The following is a 21,894-nucleotide window of genomic DNA, read 5'->3' as shown; positions in this document are numbered from 1 at the left end:
CCAAACCGAGAAAAGCCTTCAGTTCCTTGAGTGAGGACGGCACGTTGTACTCCTTTATTGCTTGCACTTTGTCCTCACAAGGTAGAATACCCTCTTGCTTGATAACATGACCCAGAAATATTATTTCTCGTTTACCTAACTCGCATTTGTCTGGGTTAACTACTATTCCGTTATCCGAAAGGCGTTGGAATAATAGCGTAAGATGTTGATAATGTTCATCTACGTTTGATGATGCGATTAGCAGGTCATCAATATAGGCGTGAACAAAATCGAGGTCTCGTACAATGCTATCGATAAACCTTTGAAAAGTTTGAGCAGCATTCCGTAATCCAAATGGCATTCGTAGGAACCCAAACAAACCGAAAGGAGTCGTGATAGCGGTCTTTTCGATATCTTCAAGAGCGACTGGGATCTGATGATATGCTCGTACCAGATCGATCTTAGAAAAGATAGTCGTGCCCTTGAACGATGCCGTGATGTCGTGTATGTGGGGGATGGGGTAGCTATCAAAGCGCGTAACTACGTTTAGAGCTCGGTAGTCGCCGCATGGTCTCCAACTAACCCCATCTTTTTGCGCACCATGTGTAGAGGAGAGGCCCATGGACTGTGAGAAGGACGAATAATACCAGTAGCTAGTAAATTGTCAAACTCACGCTTAGCAAAAGCTAATTTGTCCGGTGCCAGTCGGCGAGGTCGTGCCGTGACTGGAGGTCCGCGGGTGACTATGTGGTGTACCACACGATTGGTCACCGATGGAAGCTCCTCGAGTGGTTTAGTGAGTACGGGGAATTTCTCGAATAAAGCGTGGAATTTATCGTCACGCGAGTAAAAAGTGCCAAGGATTCGGTACGCGTTCATGTGGGCTTTACAGCCCATGAATTTGCTGTTCGACGAAGTATCGATTAGCTGCAGCCTACGTGAATCGACAAGCAATTCATAGTGCTGTAGAAAATCGATACCTAGTATGGCTGTGGGAACATCAGCAATGATGAACGGCCACAGATACCGTCGTCGGTTGCCCAGGTTGACCGCGAGTTGTCGTGTACCGTAGGTAGGAATGACTGAGCCATTCGCAGCGCGTAGTCGAAGCACTGTGGCTTGTGACTTGCTGCTACCTCGTGGTACGACAGAAACTTGGGCCCCAGTGTCTACTAGGAACCTAGCGTTTGTGCGATAATCGTGCACATAGAATAGGCGACCAACCTGGGGAGAAGGGCCGGCGAGTACGGCCGCTTTTACTCGCCGGCGCTGGCGTTTCCCGCCTTGTATGAGCATGGTGCTCGACAACGGCGGGCGCCAGACCCGAAGGACCTATGGAACCAGCACCAACTGTCACTCGCTTCCGTAGCCGCCTTTCGGCGTGGCCTGGAAGATGTCCTTTTCGGGCGAGTGGTGACGGGTTTGCGAGAACTTGAGCGAGCTCGGGGGACGTAGGGTTGGGGTACGTTGCAACGGTCTCGAAAACTAAGACGTGTGTGAATACACCCGGCCCTGTCACCATGAGCTGAGGAATGACCGGCGTCCATGTCTACTTTAGGACGTGCCGTCGAAGCAACTACATAGGTGTCTCTATTACTAGTCCTCGCCAAAATTTTGTCTGCTATGAGGGCTACCTGGTTAAGCGGTGAGTCCTCGAGCAGTGCCGTCACAGTAGGTTGGATATGGGCTGGTAGTGACTCGAGCCATAATTCCTTAACTATCTCCGAGTCAGATGCTGTTGGTCCTGCAAGAGATTGCAGGCGCGTGAGGTGATGGCTTGGTTTAGCATCACCCAGGGGTGACGTGCTAACAGGGTCCTCAATCGTTCCTCCCTCGATGGGAGGAAATGTCGGAGAATTGCCTCCTTGAGGCGGTCATAAACATTAGGCACGTTAGAATTGAGGACGACCTCACGAACAGCTACTAAATGGTCCCAGGGTAACGATTCGAGAGCGTAGGCGTATTTTTGCCTTTGGCTCGTGATACGACGAGTCTCGAACTGAGACTCTATTGCAGCAAACCAGACCTCAGGGTCGTGGGGGACAAATGATACAGGTCGAAAATGAATGGCCTGTACGTCTGAGTCTATAACATTAATAGTATTCTTCTCGCTATCCATCATGTCGTGTATATTATATATTAAAAATTAATATGAAAATATACGACAGACGTGGATAGATAAATAATAGACTCACCAAATTGACTTCTTTGGAAGATTTGACCCGAGGTTGCGGCGTGTTCCAAACTTTGGGCTCACCAATTGTAGCGTGGCGTCGAGTTGAGATTAACTGTGAACACCGCTACCAAGAAACACGTGCCGGATAAATCAGAAGGCGAGGATCGAACGTAACCAGATTTATTTCGTTGGCGATCTCGTGGTATTGAACGAATACCGAGATCGTGCCAAGGAATGGTACAAGCGAAAGCAGAAGAAAGGAGTACGTGCGAACAGTACCAAAAACCGCGGAACAATGATGGAGGGTAATGGAAGCACAAAATGGCTATAATTAGCACAGTTAAACAAAAGCACATTAAAACACACACCGGTACAGTTGGTTATAATAATAATTGTTTTTATTAAACCAGTCGTGTTCTCGTGATAAACGTGAGTCACTACATATTTATAGAGATTTGTTATGTTGTGTATTTCATTTTGACATGAAACATACTTATGTAACTTCTCTTTGGTTATTAAAACTGGATTGAATCTAAATGGTATCTTTTGAGATAGTTACATATTATGTCCAAATTAAGTTTTGTAATGAAGCGTGGATTTTAAATAGTATAAAAAAGTACTTTGTGTTTGGTTTTCTGGAAAGTTCGTAGATTGTTAACATTTCTAAGTTAAATTTGAGGGCTAAAAGATCTAAAATACAACTCCTCCATCCACGGTTATTCTAGAAATCAGTAGCATAGTCAAGAGTAGGGTTTCTGTGGTGCTCTTTTGTACTTAATGACTGCCTGATTTCGAATTCGAAGTGCAATACGTCCTTCCATGTTCATATGGCTGTTATTTCTGGGATTCCTAGTTTGTACTATGATTAAAGTACTTCAAACTATCACATTAACATCGCGGTGGAGCCTGTTTTGGAGCAATTGGACATTCAGATTTTGATGCTTTTGAGGATTATTTGAATAGGTTTGAGATCTGGCGCATAACCAAGAAAGGTGTGAAGGGTGGTAAAATTGTGGCACATTTCCTTACATTCATCGGATGACAAGCCGATAGTTTATTGAAAACTTTGGCATATCCAGAAAAACCTGACTTACTTTCTTGTGCAACTCTTAAGGAACTACTATTAAATCATGAGAAGTGTCACAGTTTTTAATGTCGTGATTCGTCAGGGCATCAGGAGTCCCACTACTTTACTACGTCGTCTCAGTCCAATGCGTAATCAGGGTTATTCAGATAGCAATTCATTGGGAAGTTACGAAGATGAGCACGAGTTTGGTAAATGCTTGTTCTGTAGCAAGTTTCACCCATGTAATCCATGTGTATTTCGTAATTCTAAATGCTTTAAGTGTAAAACTGGACATATTCAGTTCATTTCTAATGCTACGGTCCATTTCGCTGCGGTTAATGCTAAAATTTGTAATTGTGATTATATTAGGTTGAGTGTTTCTAATGGCCGCTTATCTTTATCACGTTTTCGAAAAGCGGTATAGTCACATAGCAGTTCAGAGTGGCGCATGTGTATCTGGTGCCGCCTTGTACGAATATTTATGTATTCAAATAGTAATAAGTAGATAACTAAACAAGTTAAGAAACTTCATAGGCTCAGGAAAAAGTACTGGGATATGTTCATCTCTACTGGTTTAGAACAGTACGGATCCAGTTATTGTAAGATTAGGAATGTTTGTGAAGCGTTAATAAATAGGACTACACGATCATATGAAAAAAAATTGGTTAGGGATTATAAATATAGTCCGAAACGGTTGTTCTCGTATATAAAAAGACAAACTCAGAGAAGCGATGAAACTTCATCCCTTCTGATACCAGAAAATTCGTTAATATTCGCAAGAAATGATACCGAGAAAACTGGATGTTTATAGGAATATTTCATTAAAGTTTTCTATCAGTAGTGAGGAAAAATTGTGGCGGCTTGCTGGTGAACCTTCTAGTCATTGAAAAAGGTACTATTTCAACTTCTCAAACCTGATAGGTCCATTGGTTCTGACGATATTCATCCTAGGGCTATGGCAGCCTTATCAGATGTAATTGCTGAACCTTTAGCGATATTATTTGATATGCCTCTGAGGCAGTCCAGACTGCCCAGAAACTGGAAATACGCGATAATTAGTCCGGTGTATAAGGCTGGGAGTAGAGATTTAGTTATTAACTATAGACCCGTTAGCTTAACTTGTGCAGTTGTAAAACTGATGGAGAAAATCATTCGAATGTCTGCTATAAACTATGTTGAAGGGCATAATCTTTTCTCCAGGGAAACACATAATTTTCGGAGAGGTCTATCATGCTTTACAAATCTCAGTGGAAGAGAAAATTGGGTTGCGGCAAAAGATCAAGATGTTCCTGTAGATGTGATTTCCATGGATCTAAGTAAAGCCTTCGATAAGATCTCCCATCATGGTCTTAAATTCAAACTGGAATGTTTTGGAGTTCATTACATAGTCACAGATTGGATAAGTGACTTCCTCCATGACTGGAGGCAAAGGGTAAGTGTAAGTGGAGCTCTTCTTCATTGGGACCTGTAAGAAGTGGAGTTCCCCAAGGCACGATCCACGGTCCTCTTCTCTTTTTACTTTGTGTGAATGAATTACCAACGGTAGCAGAGTTATCCGTTCTTATCTTTGCCGACGACGTAAATGTTTGGAAACCCATACACAGTATATCGGATAGAATAGTATGCAGGATGATCTCAACTCATTGGTGGCATGGATGGACGGGTGGTCACTAGAAGAGCGTGGCGGTGCAATTAAATAACTATGACGATTCCTGTCACCCAAAGTATGGAACTATAAAGATCCAGGAGTCATATCAAGCAGTGATCTCAAAACCACTAGTCACTGTAAGGCTGCTTCTGTGAAACGCTATAGGTTGTTATGGTCTATTCGTGGGTCTTTCCAGTATTTGGATGATGAAACGTTCAGATTTACGTGCGACCACACTTAGTATATAGGATTCAAGCAGCGAGCCCTTGTTTCAAGTATGAAGCAGAGATGTTGGAAAGAGTTCAACAACGAGGGACTAAGATGGTACATGGTCTATCTAACCTATCTTATGAAGACAGACTGAGACACCTAAACTTATTTCCGTTATCTTACCGTAGAATACGGGGTGATCTAATATTGGCTTATCGTATACTGACCAATGACCTTGGTATTAAAATATCTTATCTTTTACCTCCTTCCAGGACCGATCATTTGAGAGGACATTCGAAGAAAGTGCAAAAACCGAGATCAAATCGTTTACATCTGGAGTTTCGTTTATCGCACCGAGTAGTGAATTACTGGGATTCTCTAACAGAACACGTAATATCAGCACATTCTGTTGATATATTCAAAACGAGAATAGAAATGTTTACAAACGATCCAGTCATCAGACAGTTGGAAGAGATGAAGAGTTGTACGGGCTCATCAAGAGGAGTGTTAAGAAATATAAAAAGAACCTTGTAATTCACTTTCTTTACATCCGGTAGCATTAATCAATCTGTAGTAGCATAGTTGCATATTACCAAACTTTTCTGTAAAGTTATGACATCTGTACATTTTCTTTTTTTTGCATCATGATTGTTCACAAATATCACACTCTTCTTTCAACCGTTCATCCTCTTCAAGGATATTCTGGATCTTGTTTTTTGGTAGCGTATGATCTTGACATATTTGATCGGATTCCATGTATGAGGTTCTTCTTAATCGCATGATCTATTGTCTGTCATATGGCCGTTAGGCCTCAGTATCATTTGTGAATAAGTGGTTTGTACTACACTAACAAAAGAATTCAGTAGTTATACAAACTATCATCGATGATTCGCAATGATAATGATCTCTAACACCTTAATATTAGGGGGGGGATACAATTAGGTTTAGTTTGAATTATGGTATTATTTATTCTTATTCTATTTCACAGTTACAGAAATGTTTATACATACCTTTAATCCCAACCTAATATCTTTCCGAACCAAATGTCGTAAGTGTGGTGTATACGCTACCAAAACTCTTGTGCATAAATTCATTAGTGGTCAAGCCATAAATGGTTGATCCAAAACACATGTATTGTAGTGCCTAAAAAAGCTGCTGTGGCTAGTTCTATGCCAAGTGTAGATGGGTTATACTAGCTCCTGGACAGACCGAATTATTCTTTCTTCAGTCACATTTTGATCTGGTCAGTTATTTGCTCATTAACCCTGACTATTTTTATATGAGTGTATGTGCATGTATTGCCTACTTTTTCATCGTATATCTTCAACTTATTTTTGTCTAACTATAAAAATTGAGATTTACACTAGGATTAAGTAACAAAATGTAAGTCATCAAGGTGAAACAGTAAAAGACAATGCAAGTTAACTAAGTAACTTAGGTTTTGTTGAAGGAGACCTGAATGAAGGTTAAAATATATGACAGGGGAAAGGTACAACTAAAAAAATGCTGCCCAATTAAACACTGTGGATGGATTTCCAACATGTACTTGTTACATCTAGTCTACGGGTATTGTTTTCAATACTTGTCATAACCACACCAATGAAATACCAACTATAGAACTTGTACAATTGATAGTGAAAGCTGTCCTACAATTGATCATCAATCTTAGACTTGGTTAAATAACGGGTCCTAATGAGTTATACCAACGAAAGATGCCATAGTTAGTTCTATAATTATTTATGAACAGAGACAGATGGTGTCTCATTACCGACCTATCAGACTAACCAGCATTGTAGCGTTCAATGAGCATCCAATAGCTTTGACAAAGGAACATTTTAGATTTTATAACCCACCTATGTAAGATCACATCTAGAGTTCTATTTTCAAGCAGTCTATACCTGAATAATCATACTAAGATGCTCAAGCGTGTTCAGCGTGTAAGAACAAATTTATCTAAGAGTTTTTCCAAAAAATCAATTACTGTCAAACTATTCATTCTAATCTTGACGAATATTCGCATATCTTATGATGAACGCTTAAAACGCCTGAAACATTTCAACTTATCGTACCGTAGGACGCGAGGTTACCTTATATTGGCATTTTGCATCTTTATTAATGATTTGTGGGTTATTTTGTCTCGTTATTTTTCTCTTCAGGATTAGACAAAGATCTCTCAAACACAGTGGGGTTCTTTTTTCTCATCAAGTTTTTAATGACTGTAACGCCTTATTTAAGTGGTATCAGCCTCATCAGTAAACATTTTCAAGGGGACTTTGCAACTGCACTGGAAAATAGGCTTTAACGATTAACACAGACTCCCAGACTTATCATCAATAATGTTGAAAACTGGAGCGGTAATTTTGTAAATTGAGGTACCTTGTCTTCATACTGCGCAGGTTGCTCGACCTATATTAGCATCTACTTTGACTGCATAATGTTTTATAAGTTATACTCCTTAACTCACAGTAGAAACGTTCACCGTTATTGAGTATTTATTCTTGATAGAGTACTTCCTGTAAAGGTTTTTGCACTTAAGATTACACAACTAAATAAAATAAGTATAGGTGAATAAAGGTGGACTTTGAGGAAATACGGGCGACATTGGCTAAGAGAATTGGATGTTAGTTCAGGTAGCATTATGGCGAAAAGTTGCTTCTTTTACCTACGCTGGGAAAATGATGAGATTGTTTGCTCAAATGTCTCCTATGGGGCGAAAATCTTACAAAATCAAACGTTATTGATTGTCAAACTATCCACTTTCCCCTTGAACGTATGCCAACTTCAAAAATTCCTTGCACGTGCAATATTTATTTCACTTGTCACCGTAATAGCCCGGAAATTCGCTCTTACTTCCCTACGAGACTGGACATTAGTGGCTATGATAATTAACGCAGAATATAAAATTATTTTGGTCGTTAGTATTTAACAGAATTAAAATAGACATGAACATTCCAATGAGGGCTACACGTCTTCGTGTTGTCGTCGTTTGACATATGCTAAAGAAATAAAATATATAAGTGTATGGACGGTCTAAATACTGAATATGAAAGTGGTAAATAATTCGTTCATTGCAAAAATGATTTACGATAAATGATGGACAATAAGCTCAGCATTTTGTCAAGCTGCCTTATCAATGCAGTCATCATCGTTGATTGTATTCTGAAATGTAATAAAACATGTTCAGTTATGTTGAGGTTCAATTCATTCTACTTATTAATCATATATTATAAAATTGGGTCAAGCAGTAATGTTGCACACAATACCCTGTCGTGCCTGGGCAATGAAATGTTTATGAGTTGGAATTATCACTTAAATTATCTTTTGTTCTTTGCTAAAGCTTGTTTAGTTTTTCCTTCATATCATTTTTAAAATCGTGTGTTGTACTGTCTATAAGTTTTCCAACTCCTTTTCCGCCCATCAGTAAGGATGTAAATTTTAATATTAGTGGACCTACATTACAGTAGTTAGAACAGGACATGCTTACTAATGCTTCCGTATAATCGAAGTTTACTGAGGCTCATGTTATTCACTGTTCCTAATAAGGTGAAGTTAATAGACAAATATGGGGTAAGGATGTATTCCAGAATATATATAAGTGATGTATTTGAGTTGTCGTCCACTGGGTTACTCACCTTGCTCATCTGAATTTTAAATCAGTCGTCTAATGAACAGGCGACCGTACGAATCTGTTCCTTACATGTTTCCAGAGTCACCGACCCTTCCTCAGTTGATAAAGGGAAACGAAACCCCGACAGTTTGGAAGTACTATTCGCCGTTGGCTGAAACGCTATGTTGTTTACAACCTTCATTAGTTGTTTAACATCTGCAAACACGTCTGATATTGCTGCCAAAAAGGCGTTGCAAGCTAGCACATAATTTTGACAGGCTATTAAAGTTGATATAATTGTCCTCATGATTTATTCTATCCTTTGATTGTATGTTGGTGTTGATGTAGCAGTTGATTGGTGTACTTTTATCCCAGTTGGACTTGTTTATATATATCTGTAATAAAAGTAGGCTTACTTAGCTACCGGTGGCAGAGACGTTTCAGTTAACTGAAACACAGGATGATTTATATTTCTGGTTCCTGCCTGCATTTTAGCTACATTCAAATCAACGTAATGGTATAAATAACCGTATTTTCGTTCCAGTGGCTTTCTACCAATAATGTATAGGCTTAATGTAATAAAATTTTAGGCTTCACAATGCTCAATGGCACTGTGTTTTCATCGATGCTTCCTGTTGTGTTTGCACCAATGATAGCGCTCACGGAAGACACGAAATCCTTAGCAGCATCGAAATCGTCTACCGTAACTTTAGTAATTTTTGTTGCGACTTGCCAGTATAACGCAACATTTTGTGTTACATGACAAACCAGTCTTCTGTTACATTGACCTCCTCTAGTATGTCAACGTTGCCGATGCTTTCCCATATACATGGAGTGACTATAATTCAAAATCCATCTGGCAACTAAAAGAAGTTGCTTCTTTAGCCCGGCCTCAATGATAAAGAATCTCTTAGCTTGATGCTGAGAAAAAACTAAGTGAGAATAGTTGTTTCAAATTTAAAAGCATCATTGTATTATCTCAAACATAAGGTGTCATTACACAAGTGTTAAAGTTAACGGGATTACCACTTCGTATTTAATATTCCTTACAGACATGCACATGCAAACAATGTGCTCATGACTAACTACTGAGCATATAAAAATACCTAGGATAGCTAAGTTCAGACCTTATGCTGACCCTTCATGCTTCTCCTTAGAACCCATCACATTTAGTGATGTAGGTGAAGGTAAATGTCCGGACTATTCAGGCGCAAAGTAGACAATTTGGCAATCACTAACGTTTGGATTTGTAAGATTTTCGCCCCATAGGAGACATTTGGGTAAACAATCTCATTATTTTCCCCAGCGTAGACGAAAGAAGCAAATTTTGGCCGTAATGCCACTTTATTATTATTACACTACCTTACACTAATATGGTCGACATTGTTCTTTTTTCTCTTACGCTCCTTACCTTCCTTTTTTTCTCTTCCCATTCTCATTGTTTTGTGGCGCATATATACTTTGTGCCCCCTTGTACCGATACTTATGTGTTCAAATAAAATAAATAAATGCCACCTGAATTAATATCCAATTTCCTTATCTAATGTCGCCCGTATCTCCTCAAAGTTCGCCTTTGTTTCCCCATTCTCGTTTTATTGGGTAGTTCTTAGACGGTCGTTTCTTAGTAATCTCGTCAATCTTCGAGGAAATCTGAATACAAATATTATGAAAACTGAGGAATTGTTTGTAAAACTACTTTTAATCTGATAAATGACCGAATCATATTACCTGTTGAATTGTTGGATTTCTATCAAGAAAATGGTTTATGTTAAGATAATCACAGATGAAATGTAGATCATAAATATTTCATATGCTACGGAATAAATAAATAAACATTTAATTTTCTCCTATATTAACCACAGATTCTTGATTTTGATGGTCTCTGTACTCGTCGGCTAACGGGGGTTGTTTTTAGCGTCCTTTTAGTTAAGTTATATAGGAGGGTTTCATTGTTGGAAGGTAATTCAACTTTCTGATATATTTTTTGCACAGGCCCTTTAGGTTATTAGTTTCTGGGTATATTGTCACATAACTAGCGACTTCATGTTTAAATGGGCAATAACTAAGTGACGCTTAGCTCTATGACTTCCGAATAAGTTCTCTTTTTCAGTATGTAAACTCACGAGATTTCGATTTCACTGTACTATCAATCATGTATATCCCCTGAAAGTTTAACTCAACATAATGTCACAGGAATTCCAAATACATTCAAAACCTCAAGTATAAGATTAGCTGTGCTTATGGTTGATTATTTTGAGGTAGGCCATTATGAATGAACCTTGTTAAACTGTAAGATATTAACTAGAAACATCGAATTAAATCTATATCTTACACTGGTAATCGTTTATATTGTTTTGTACGCTATAAAACTCTTAGGATATAGGCAAACAAATATGTATTTCATTTTCCACTTTATACAGAAATGCCATCAACTCAAAATACAGTCGCTGAACGAGATCCGCGCTACTGTCGCCAGTGGAAGTGTCAAGTTTCTGTGGGTGAATTATATCGATGGATTTTAGCGAAACTTTCTGATAAAGATATAAAGCGGGCCCTGCACAAATACCGAGACTTAATGCCTAGACAGTCGGATTGGAACAGAAAACTGACACAAGCTACGAGTATGCCAGAGCTTGGTTTTCGATATCTGTATCGATGTGGACAGATAGATGAAAGTAACCATCGAACTATGCAGAAAATGCTGAAATATATCGACCGTCAAGATGTGCTGCCATATTTTGATACAATTTTGTATAATACCAACCATTCTAATTGTTCTTTGGAGGAGCTACAAAAAGGTAATGTTACCTTCATCTTACCTAATCCCAATTTTAGTTCTGTTGGATAAAGTTAGCGTGTTTTTAGAATATTCTTCTACACTGTCTGAAGAAGAAGTACATCCAGAGCCTCCATATGAAATAATACGACGCCAACCAGTTGAGGGTTCACGAGTCACAAGGTACGTATCTCTCATCAGTTTGCTTCAATAAGGTCACTATGTGGTTCACAAACACCTGGTCCTACTCGTACTATTTCCGTAACCTGTTTAAGTGTATTTATTAGCTTTCAACAAACAAAATTGTTTTTTAGTCGAGCTAATAAATTTTTTCATCAGTATTGTTGTATCGGGTGACCGCAGGTTTTGATAAGCAGCGTTTTATTGATCGATTACAGTGACACGGAAAACACGTAATGGACGGCCTAGGGTTCTGATTGGCCCCGCTTCCCTGTCTAGCCCAGCCAGTTGAGTCAAGAACGCAAGTCACAGCCTCTGAGTTATGAATCATTATATTTCAAACATACTCTGTTTATGTACTAACCAAACAGACCACATCGTACCATAAAAATAGAAAACAACATTTGTACAATATTTAACGAATGAAATAAATAATGGCCAATAGGAAATGTCCATTTAACGTCCAAGGACATCATTAGACTTAACATGATAATGATTGGCACATTTTTCTGCATCCATAACAAATATTAATACTCTAAGCCATAAGGAAATTTACATTACTTTATCCATGATAACTTTTGTTATTAATAACGGGCCGCTGTGACAAGGGTTAAAGTCCCCTGTCCTTATTTCTTAGAAATCTCCCCACCACTAGATCGAGTGTAGTTGACAACTTAGATGAAACCAGGTTATATTCTTTATAAGTGGTATATCCAGTGATTTATTATTTCTGTCGTAATTCAATTATCTCTTATGTGATTTCTCATCCTGAGTTTTTGTGTTCTATCTTTTTATCGAATAAATTTTATTCTAAAGATTAAGCCTGAAAAGAAAATCATCTGTTGGTGGTACTGGTAATATTGCATCTGTGAAGCGAGGGCGCCGGTCTACTAATTCCTCATCGGAGACTAGTCAAGTTAGTGAATTCGAAAATTCACCTCTTCGGTACTGTGGCAAAGTGCGATCAGCGATTATTTCCAATTCACTAAATGGTCCTGTTGTGCATACTATGCTTTCCGCGTCACTTATTAGCATGCTGGCATCTTTACATACTACATTATCTCAAACATTCGATAATCCCGGTGTATCGTCTATAACCCCTAATGCATCGAATAGTAATACAACTGGAAGTTGTATTAGTAGTTCAAATCCTTCTGTTCCTAAGAATCCTTTAATCTCTCATTTACTGGCTATTATCCCACATTTGATTGCTGTTTCACGTGCTGCAAATCAATTATCTAATCCAAGCCTACTATCTAATCCAGCACTACCCTCTCGAATATCGAATCTTCCAAATAATGTAAATAATAGCAATTCAGGGATTTTTGGTTCAAGATTTGCTGGTATTCATAACAGGCCGGTAATCAATGCGGATAGACGGCTGCCTCAACAGGTTCAAGATCACGTAGATCCTGCTGCTCCGGTTGTTTTAGATAATTTAAACCACGAGCAGAACGTTCAAGATCCAATCCACCCTATCATACCTGGTATTCGTGCACCACTCATCAACCCTCCTAACGTGGAAGCAGACCGTCCAGGTGGACTGTTGTTTGCACCTCAACCTAATATTCGACTTGCAGATGGTGGATCATCTCCTGTAGTCTCTCAACATTCGACAAATCCCCCTGTTTTATTAAAGCATGTTGTTTTGTCAAGCGGAGGAATAGGTATTACTGCTTCGTCACATGATTCAGTAATCCATTATTATTGCAATATTAAACTGCATGTCAATATTGATTTTGGTCCTTCTACAGAAAGTTTAGTGAGTTTCCCGTCGCTTAACGTAATTCTCAATAGTTTGTACGTTTTTTAAAGTTATTTAGATGTCATTAAATTTATTACCTCAGAAAAATTCACTCACTAAGAGATATTTTTGATTCGGACACTGATATCAGACAGTCAGTCACAACGTTGAACCTGGTACGAATGTACATCGGTTTAAGTTGCCGTACACCATCAACCCAAAGAGATCAAATTGTCAGGTCAAATCCCCGAATATTAGAGGTAGTAACAGTATCCATGGTAAAAGGAAAAAAATACTCATAGAAAATACTAGTCGAGAAGTTGTAAATTAGTGAAATGGAACCAAAAAATATTATGAGGAATCCAGAAGCTCAGGATTTAGGGAAACGCAAAGAACAAATACACTTGCGTCATTACAAACGACCTTGAGCCATGTCATTTAGAGTCTCTAACCATTGGTTATGATAGTCACGTGAATCCAAAGCAGGTGGTCTACACCTATTAACATGGTTCGGTCTAACTCTCGATGACTTGATGAGTCAGTCAGTCAGCTACAACGTAGGACCAGGCACATATATGCATCGGTCCAAGTTGCCATACCTCATTAACACAACAAGATGGACACCGGATTCATAAAAGTAGTTAATTCAGAGGTGGTAATATATAAAAGAAAGATTGCCATAAGGATATAGTACAGAAAGAAAGATATGAAGCGATTTTAATCTCATAGTTTAAGGGAAGACAGAGAATGTATAAACCGACGCCATTGTGATCGATTCTGAGCCATGTCACCAAGAGTCTCCAACCATTGGTTACGATAGTCACGCGGACCCCAACCAAGTAGTCTGCATCTACCAACATTGCTCAGACTAGAAGTTAGTGACTTCAATCACTGATGCCACGTTTTGGTTTGGCCGCCCCTAACGTTCTTCCAACCATCCCGAGCACCGGTTAGCATTGCACGTCGTGGTAATCGGTGTTCGGGCATACGTAACACGTGGCCCAACCAACTCAGTCGATGAAGATTCACAACCTCATCAAATGATTTACCATCATTCCCTAATACCCTGCGTCTAACCTCACTATTAATTACCCGGTGATCCCAGCAGACGCGAGCAATATTTCTAAGGCATCTGTGGTCAAATACTAGTAGCTTACGAGTGAACTGTCATGTTTTAATTTGGCCACACTTAGCCTTCTCCCAGCCTATTTTTGCACCAGACAACATCACCAGTCGAGGTTGGCCATACATAACACTTCACCCAACCACCTCAGTTGGTGACGAGATGCCACATGTTTTTTGAATGATCATTTACTGTAAAATCATGAATTTTAAAGTTTACCAGTTTTTTTGACAATTCATTTTTGAAGCGATGAATAATCCAAGAGGCCTTCTTACATTTAAAGTTTTCAGAAACCGCTATCTTTGACGAGGAAAGTAGGCTAAAAACTTAAAGTTGAAGATTATAATTACTTTCAAACTTTTTAGTAGCTTATATTGTACTTTTATTTGTCAATAAGACAAGTGTTGGGTTTCGAAGTTACAGTTTTTGAGTTACGTTTTGTATTTCCGACGTATATCATTCCTTACTTTTCCCTTGAAAATTATAAAAAGCCTTGATGATTGGAGCCATCGATTATTGATCTGAGCCATGTTAATAGATGCAGATTACCTGGTTGGTGTTCGCTTAATAACTGCGATCAGTAGTTGGAAACGTTGGATGACATGACTCAGAATTAGTCATAGTTACGCAGATCCATTCACCATTAATCTTTAAGCCTTGAATCCCTTTGTTTTCTCTTTTCATCTTGTCTTCTCGTGTCATATTCCCTATACTCAATCTCATTATCATTGCTACTGCGTCATTTCGATTTATTTGTTAGTTTCACTGCGTAGTGTTATAGTATGGCACATTGGATCAGTCCGCACTTAAGGGAGGGTCTACATTGATTATGACTGACTGACATAGTGATATTGTATCAATTAGGCAGTTAGTTATAAACAACTTAGGACGTGGCATGTATGTGTAGTAAACGAGAACTCAGGTGGGAAAAACAAATTTATTATCCAATGCAAAATTACAGAGTTCACGAAATGTGAAAACCATACGTTAAATACATTATTTGCACATCTTCCTTCAGCTGTCGTTTAAATGCTTCATGATTCTTTCAATTCTGTTATTAAAACTGCTCTCTGTATCCCTTTCTGTTGTCTTTATTTCAATCTTCTGCTGGTAGACATTCCATATTCGATTGCTGCAACATACTACTTATATCTGTCAGCATAAATAGTATGCACCACATATGTACATCGATTCAAGCTACCAAGCCATATCATTACAACAAGATAAAATTATCAAGATACATACCAAATTAATAGCGGTAGAAACAGTATTGGTGATTGGTGTGACAATGGTTTCACCAGTTTCTCCGATGGTAATGAATTTATTCATGCATTCCCCAGAAACCACTGCGGTCACAAATGTATAAATCCACCAAAAGTCGGGTTACAGTATGTAGATGGCATTTTTATTATCGTTAAATGGAGTGGTTTAGAAGAGTTGTTTGAAAATGTAAACAAAATTTCGGAGAGCATCAAGTTAACAAAAGGATATAGAGTCCAATGACTACAAACTAGAGTTTCTCGATTGTTTGTTTGAACGAAGATATAATAATAAGTTGAAAATGAAGCTGTTCATGAAATCAACACATTCTGAGAGATAATTAGATTACGGTTCGGCTCATGCGTATTGTACAAAAGTCACAGTTGTAAAAATTTAATGAAAAGGAGTATTAATCTCATTACGGATAAGGAGGACCAACAGGTTGAATTGAATGGAGTTTTGCCTGCGCTTAGGGAATAACAATTACTCCAAAGAGTTCTTAAATAGGATTATTTGAAATGAAAGTAAAATTAAACTAGAATGTATGCCAAAAGACTGTTCATCCCATACCGTAGTGACACATTGGAAGAAGTCAAAAGGATTCTAAACAAACATGATATAATAGTGTATTTTCAGGCTAGTGGCACCATAAGATCAGCATTAGTGAAAGTTAAGGATAGGTTTCCAAAGGAAGAACAACAGAATGTTCTTTATGAAATCAACTGTCATGATTGCAATGCAGTTTATGTGAGAGAAACTTCAAGACAATTGAATGTGAATTTGAAGGAACACGAACAATGTTTGAAAAATGTTCCCAAATCCTCGGTTGATCTGAAGAAACTTGAGAATAGGTCGGCAATAGCGTTACACGAGTTAGAAACAGGATACAAGATCAATTTTGAAGGGACCAAAATACTTCAGGAAGATTTTGGGACATAAAGAAAAATTGACAGCAGAAGCGCTCTATATATGGGCCAATAAGAACAGCCTGAACAGAAAAGATGGTATTCAACTAACTACCACATGGAAAAGGTCCATTAACAAGTAATTGGACACTTTCTTTATCCAACCTGTTTATTTAACATGCATCGTTATTCTGACAGAAATTAATCTGGAATATTTTAGCACTACAATTATATATTTGATGATTCTCATTTTACATGCACATCAATGATTCAGAAACAATTTCACTTATTTTTACTTCATATAAAAAAAATTTACCACCGAATATCAACTATTAATAACTGAAACTTACACACATACATACATACACAATCAATCATTCATTCATCTTAACATTGTGAACTTTTCATATGATTCACATACAACCGATTCATGTTATCCCACTTACAAAAGGTAACATCTTATTATGGTTGGATAAGCTCAGTAAAGACTTGATTTTGTTATACACTATATATATATATATATATATATATATATATATATATTTCTTTGACGAGTTTCATTTTGATTATTATCTTGAAGAAATCCAAGCAAGTTCACTTGGCAAAATGTAATTAGATAAATTTCAATCGCTGAGATTATTATTTCAAATATAATTTTCACATAGAATAAATATTAGTGATAATAGAAAAGATTAAATAATTGTAATTGGTATTTAATTGACTTTTTATTCAAACCATACAATCACTATAAAAGCAAACCATATTTCAGGATTATTAAAGTTTAAAGAGTAGTTTTAAATCATTATAGTTCTTATCAAAAATGAGTAAAATCTTGGTCATCCAAAAGAAAAAAAGAAAATCAATTATATTTTAAATCTCAATAGTTGGAATCATGAGTCAATTGAAGCTAGACCACCATGGAAAACCTAAAAGCACTGGACAGCCATTTCGTCCTAGTATGAGACTTCTCAGCAGTGCGCATCCGCGACATTCGAGCCCAGGACCCTGGACCTTGCGGGGGGCGGGATCGTGGATGCGTACTGCCGAAAAGTCTCATAGTAGGACGAAATGACTGTCCAGTGCTTTCAGGTTTCCCATGGTAGTCTAGCTTCAATTGACTCATGATTTCAACTATTGAAACTACTAAAATCTCCACAAAACCCCTTCTGATATTTTAAATCACTAAATTTTTCTGTAAACAGTAAACAATATTAACTGATCGATTGTATAAATTCCATTATTCTGCTTTCTTTCCTTTTTCTTCTTCTGCAATTAGAGAAGAATTCAAACAGTTCGTCAAGATTTTTTTGAACGTCAGATTGATTTTTTTGTACAAGCATCAAATTTATTGAAAACTCGTTCACCAAGTGAATTTATTTGTAATTTACAATTTACACGACTTAACCAACTTGAAGATTTTTGGGCTGACTATCAGTCAGGTGCATTACGATATGTAAGTTTAATTAATTTATTTGTAATTTGGAAATTAAGTTTGTTATAGTGTTGGTTGATATGTTAAGCCCATAATATCTTATTATAGCTTCTGGATAGGCCAATTTATTCATTCTTCTTGAGCCAGGTTTTGACCTTGTTAATTATTCACTTATCAACCTTGACTGTTTTCATATGAGCGTATATGTGTGTACGTCTTGTCCTACTCACTACATGTAATGTAGCTTATTTTTGTGTGACTATAAATTTTGATTCACACTTAATCAAATGGAGTTGGCTCACACATCATCTCCACTGCGCGTCATTTCGTTTCGCTCTCTTCTATTTGTTTCGTCCCTCTGATTGTCTGTGCAGACCAATGATTGTACAAAATATATTTATTAGAAATTCATTCTAACTGTTTTCTTTTTTCTCTTGCCTTATTTAGTATGAGTAGTTATCTCAAAGCTTATTAAAATGCCTAGTATTTCTTACTGCTTAACTTCAACTACCCAACGTATGAAATAATGTAATCTGATAATTTTATTCAATGTGTTTTTTCTTTTATGTTTAAAAAAAGTATTAGCTTTCTTTATTCAGTCTGAGATATCATCCACCTATATACTTGCAGTAAATAGATCTTTCTAGTAAGCTTGATAAGGTAATAATTCAAAGATATTTTCGAACAAACACAAAAACAAATCGCGTCCTAGGAAGTAGAGACTGAACCAATAATGCGATACAAATGATTGCTTTGTGGATAAACAGATGTTTTTTTCTTAACTATTCCTACTCCGTCTAACAATGATGGATCAAGGTGGAGAATAGTTGAAGATAAGTAACACCTCAGTCTATGACAATTTACAGCGTAGTCAACCGATTCCCCATAATTGTCTAGTCCTATACGTCGAACCTCAAGACTAATCAATCTGTGAAAAGTGCCTTGAAGGGACATTTGATCTAAAACCGGCAGTTTATCCATATATTCTCTTTTCATAGGCTATCGATACAACTCAGTTTCTTAAATCGAAGTAGATGAATCAGGGTTTAAAACTGTGACCTACTAGCTAGAAAAAAAGTTTAGTCCCTCAATCACTAAGTCACCGCTGCACACAGTTCTCCAAATGTTTGATTCAAAGTGTTATAACAATAGATGCTACATATTATTTTGATATTCTTTTCAAATTGATTTCACAAAATAATTCTGCTTATCATGAATGAAAATCTTTCCTATGATATTGTAATATTTCTCTGTTCCTTTGTTATCTCTCTATTTCCTAAATTAAGTATCTCATGTCTGTATTGAGAAGTGAAAGGAATCAAAGTTTTTTTGGTGAACCACCACAACAGATATCTTCCCAGTTTTCGTCAGTTGTCGAACAACATGTTGTGCCTGATGCTTTAGGTCAACAAAATCAGGTTGCAAATGCTGTGAATAATGAAGGAATGGATGCAGCTGTTCCTTTAGTGCCTAATAATGCATCACAAAATTCAGCTGAAAATAATTCTAATGTTATAGTCAGTAGTGGTAGTAGTTCGAGGCCAGTTGATCCAAAAGTGTCTGGTTCCAATTCATCAGAATATTCTAATCATAATCCTGCATGCTCAACAGTTAATTTGGCTTCATCTTTAAATATGGCACAAGATGAAAACTCACTCAATATGTTGACATCTTGTATTGAAGCACTGAATCGTTCGTTCCATCGTATGAGACGTCGTGAAGTCACTAGTCCATCTCTACCTACAGAACAAGTGAATGAATTTATTAGATTTGAATTGAATTTATTTGTTTCACGTAGAGAATATGAAAATGGCCGATGTTTATTAATGCGTAATTTACGTTCTATACCGAGTTTATGTCAGCTGGTTTCAGCATCTTCAATATTAACACCAGATACTGCTGTTAATTCAGTCAGTACAACACCATAAAATCTCGAGAAAAAAAACAGAAAAATTCTTATAGTCTTTCCCGTTGATGTTTTTTTAATTATTTGGGAACACTAAAACATTTTATTCAGTTTTTCGATATTTTTTTGTTCTGTATAGCACCTGTACTTATAATTAGTTGTATTTTTTAAATTTTCTGCGTAATATGGAATAAAGCCTACATTGCTTACTTTTTAATCTCAATGTTGGCAAAGAGCAGTCGATATTTATGTGAAAAGAAATTCAGTCGATCTTTGAAGATATTTATCGTTTGTATTGTTTTCTAAGTAGTTCACAAATCTTCATGAGATCTAATTAATTATGATTATTTTAATATTTTGAAATTGGTTTATTGTAAACTGCACAAAATATATGACTTTATCTCACATTACGTTTTGGAATATACATGTTTTCAAGTTGAAACTTTTAACTGTTCAGAACAGTTTGATATAGTTATTGAAGCAAGCAAGCTTTCTAATTTAATTGCTTAATTTAACAAGATTTAAGTGATTAGATAAATAGGTGAAACCTCATAATATGTACCGATAGTTTTACTCATACCTATTGGGGTAATCATTTAAGTGATGCTGTTTATGTTGGTCAAGTTAAAATATTGCACATATGCATGAAGGGAAAAGTGTATTATAGGGACAAGAAAGCTACTTTCCAATTTTTGCACGAAATTAAAAAATGAATGATTTTAATTAGATTGAAGGTGCGATAGAAATGTCTTTGTGTTGAGAGCGCTCATAATTGTCAGGGAAATTTTCCTATCACAAAGTATGAAAGATAATGTTAAACGTATCAAGTAGTTGCTTTCATATATATAGAATTTACATTTCTAATGAATCAATCAGTTTTCATTTCAATTTATTTTGTTCATTGTAAACTTGCGAAAAATTCATTTTGTTAATTGTTCACTGCATATAAGCTGGCTGATGGTGTTGGAATATTAAGGTAATCAACGATTTTTACACATGAATTCCTCATATAGACAAGGTAAAACAATGATTCTCCTATAATTTCATCCTAATAACTCTTTCATCAGTTTATTAATAAAGATTTTGTAGGCGGTGATAAATTTTCTAGAAAACTACTTATAGATATAAAAACGATTTTTAAAAAGATCACTGGAATGAATAAATTTGCCCTCAGATTAATGATGTTGTGTGGTGACTTACAAAATTAGGATAGGAGAACTGATAACAGTTCTCTCAAAGTCAATAAACCTCTCAAAACCTCTAAACAGGTTTCATTAATTCGATTGCGAAATACTTTTGATTTATAGAGACTCACTAGCTGATTAGTAGGTTCGAAATCATGCGATTTAAGAATCGCTCAATCTCTTTCCAATATTATACTCTTACTATTAAGACGTCTTGGCTTAGATTTTTATTATTCGGCATTTATGACTCGAATTCGACTAGTAATTCAAATGAATAACTATAAATATCCGACTGTGAAGCAAAAATACTTTATTCTTCAAAACGGTTTGATTTATTCCATTCAGTTATAGTTCCCCACTTATTTTACCTTCAGTTACTCACTATCTCCAGGGTACCTGAATGGTGAATTGACTTAAGCTTTCCAAATTTTAGTGAGGTTAAAAAGCTACAAGCAATCTAAACCAAATGAGAATGGCAGGGTCTGATGGACTAACCCCTGAGATTTTTAAGGATGATGGTCTAGATTTAGCTAAAATCTGGGAGCTGAAAGTAATCCGATCCTATTGGTTTCGATCATTGATCGTCCCAGTCTATAAAAAAGAACAGAAATCCTCTTGTGACAGTCACAGAGGAATCCGTTTCATTATTTATTTTATTTATTTGAACACATGAATATTGGTACAGAAGAGCGCCAATA

The 21,894-nt window shown here is 36.9% G+C and overlaps 1 protein-coding gene across 2 annotated transcripts; it reads left to right on the top strand.

Moving 5' to 3' along the window:
* The first annotated feature begins 7,304 nt into the window (after positions 1-7,304).
* Positions 7,305-20,791, top strand: DEDD2_1 (Death effector domain containing 2). Of its 2 annotated transcripts, XM_035730050.2 has the most exons (6): positions 7,305-7,475; positions 11,107-11,484; positions 11,522-11,645; positions 12,459-13,404; positions 17,951-18,127; positions 19,393-20,791. In XM_035730050.2, exons 2-6 carry the CDS (start codon positions 11,109-11,111, stop codon positions 20,032-20,034), a joined length of 2,265 nt encoding a protein of 754 aa, XP_035589217.1. In that variant the 5' UTR covers positions 7,305-7,475; positions 11,107-11,108; the 3' UTR covers positions 20,035-20,791. The 2 variants fall into 2 exon arrangements, with proteins under 2 accessions (XP_035589217.1, XP_051066226.1); XM_051215694.1 differs by lacking the exon at positions 7,305-7,475 and having other exon boundaries at positions 12,459-17,125.
* Positions 20,792-21,894: the final 1,103 nt, after the last annotated feature.

The sequence above is a fragment of the Schistosoma haematobium genome, chromosome 4, assembly GCF_000699445.3.
Source record: "Schistosoma haematobium chromosome 4, whole genome shotgun sequence".
Lineage (NCBI taxonomy): Eukaryota > Metazoa > Platyhelminthes > Trematoda > Strigeidida > Schistosomatidae > Schistosoma > Schistosoma haematobium.
This window is presented reverse-complemented; position numbering and strand designations above follow the sequence as displayed.

Coding starts and splice junctions, on each gene's coding strand:
- DEDD2_1 (XM_035730050.2), top strand. CDS start 11,109: ATGCCATCAACTCAAAATACAGTCGCTGAACGAGATCCGCGCTACTGT. Junction 11,485..11,521: donor TTTGGAGGAGCTACAAAAAG/GTAATGTTACCT, acceptor TCCCAATTTTAG/TTCTGTTGGATAAAGTTAGC. Junction 13,405..17,950: donor GTCCTTCTACAGAAAGTTTA/GTGAGTTTCCCG, acceptor TTCTGCAATTAG/AGAAGAATTCAAACAGTTCG.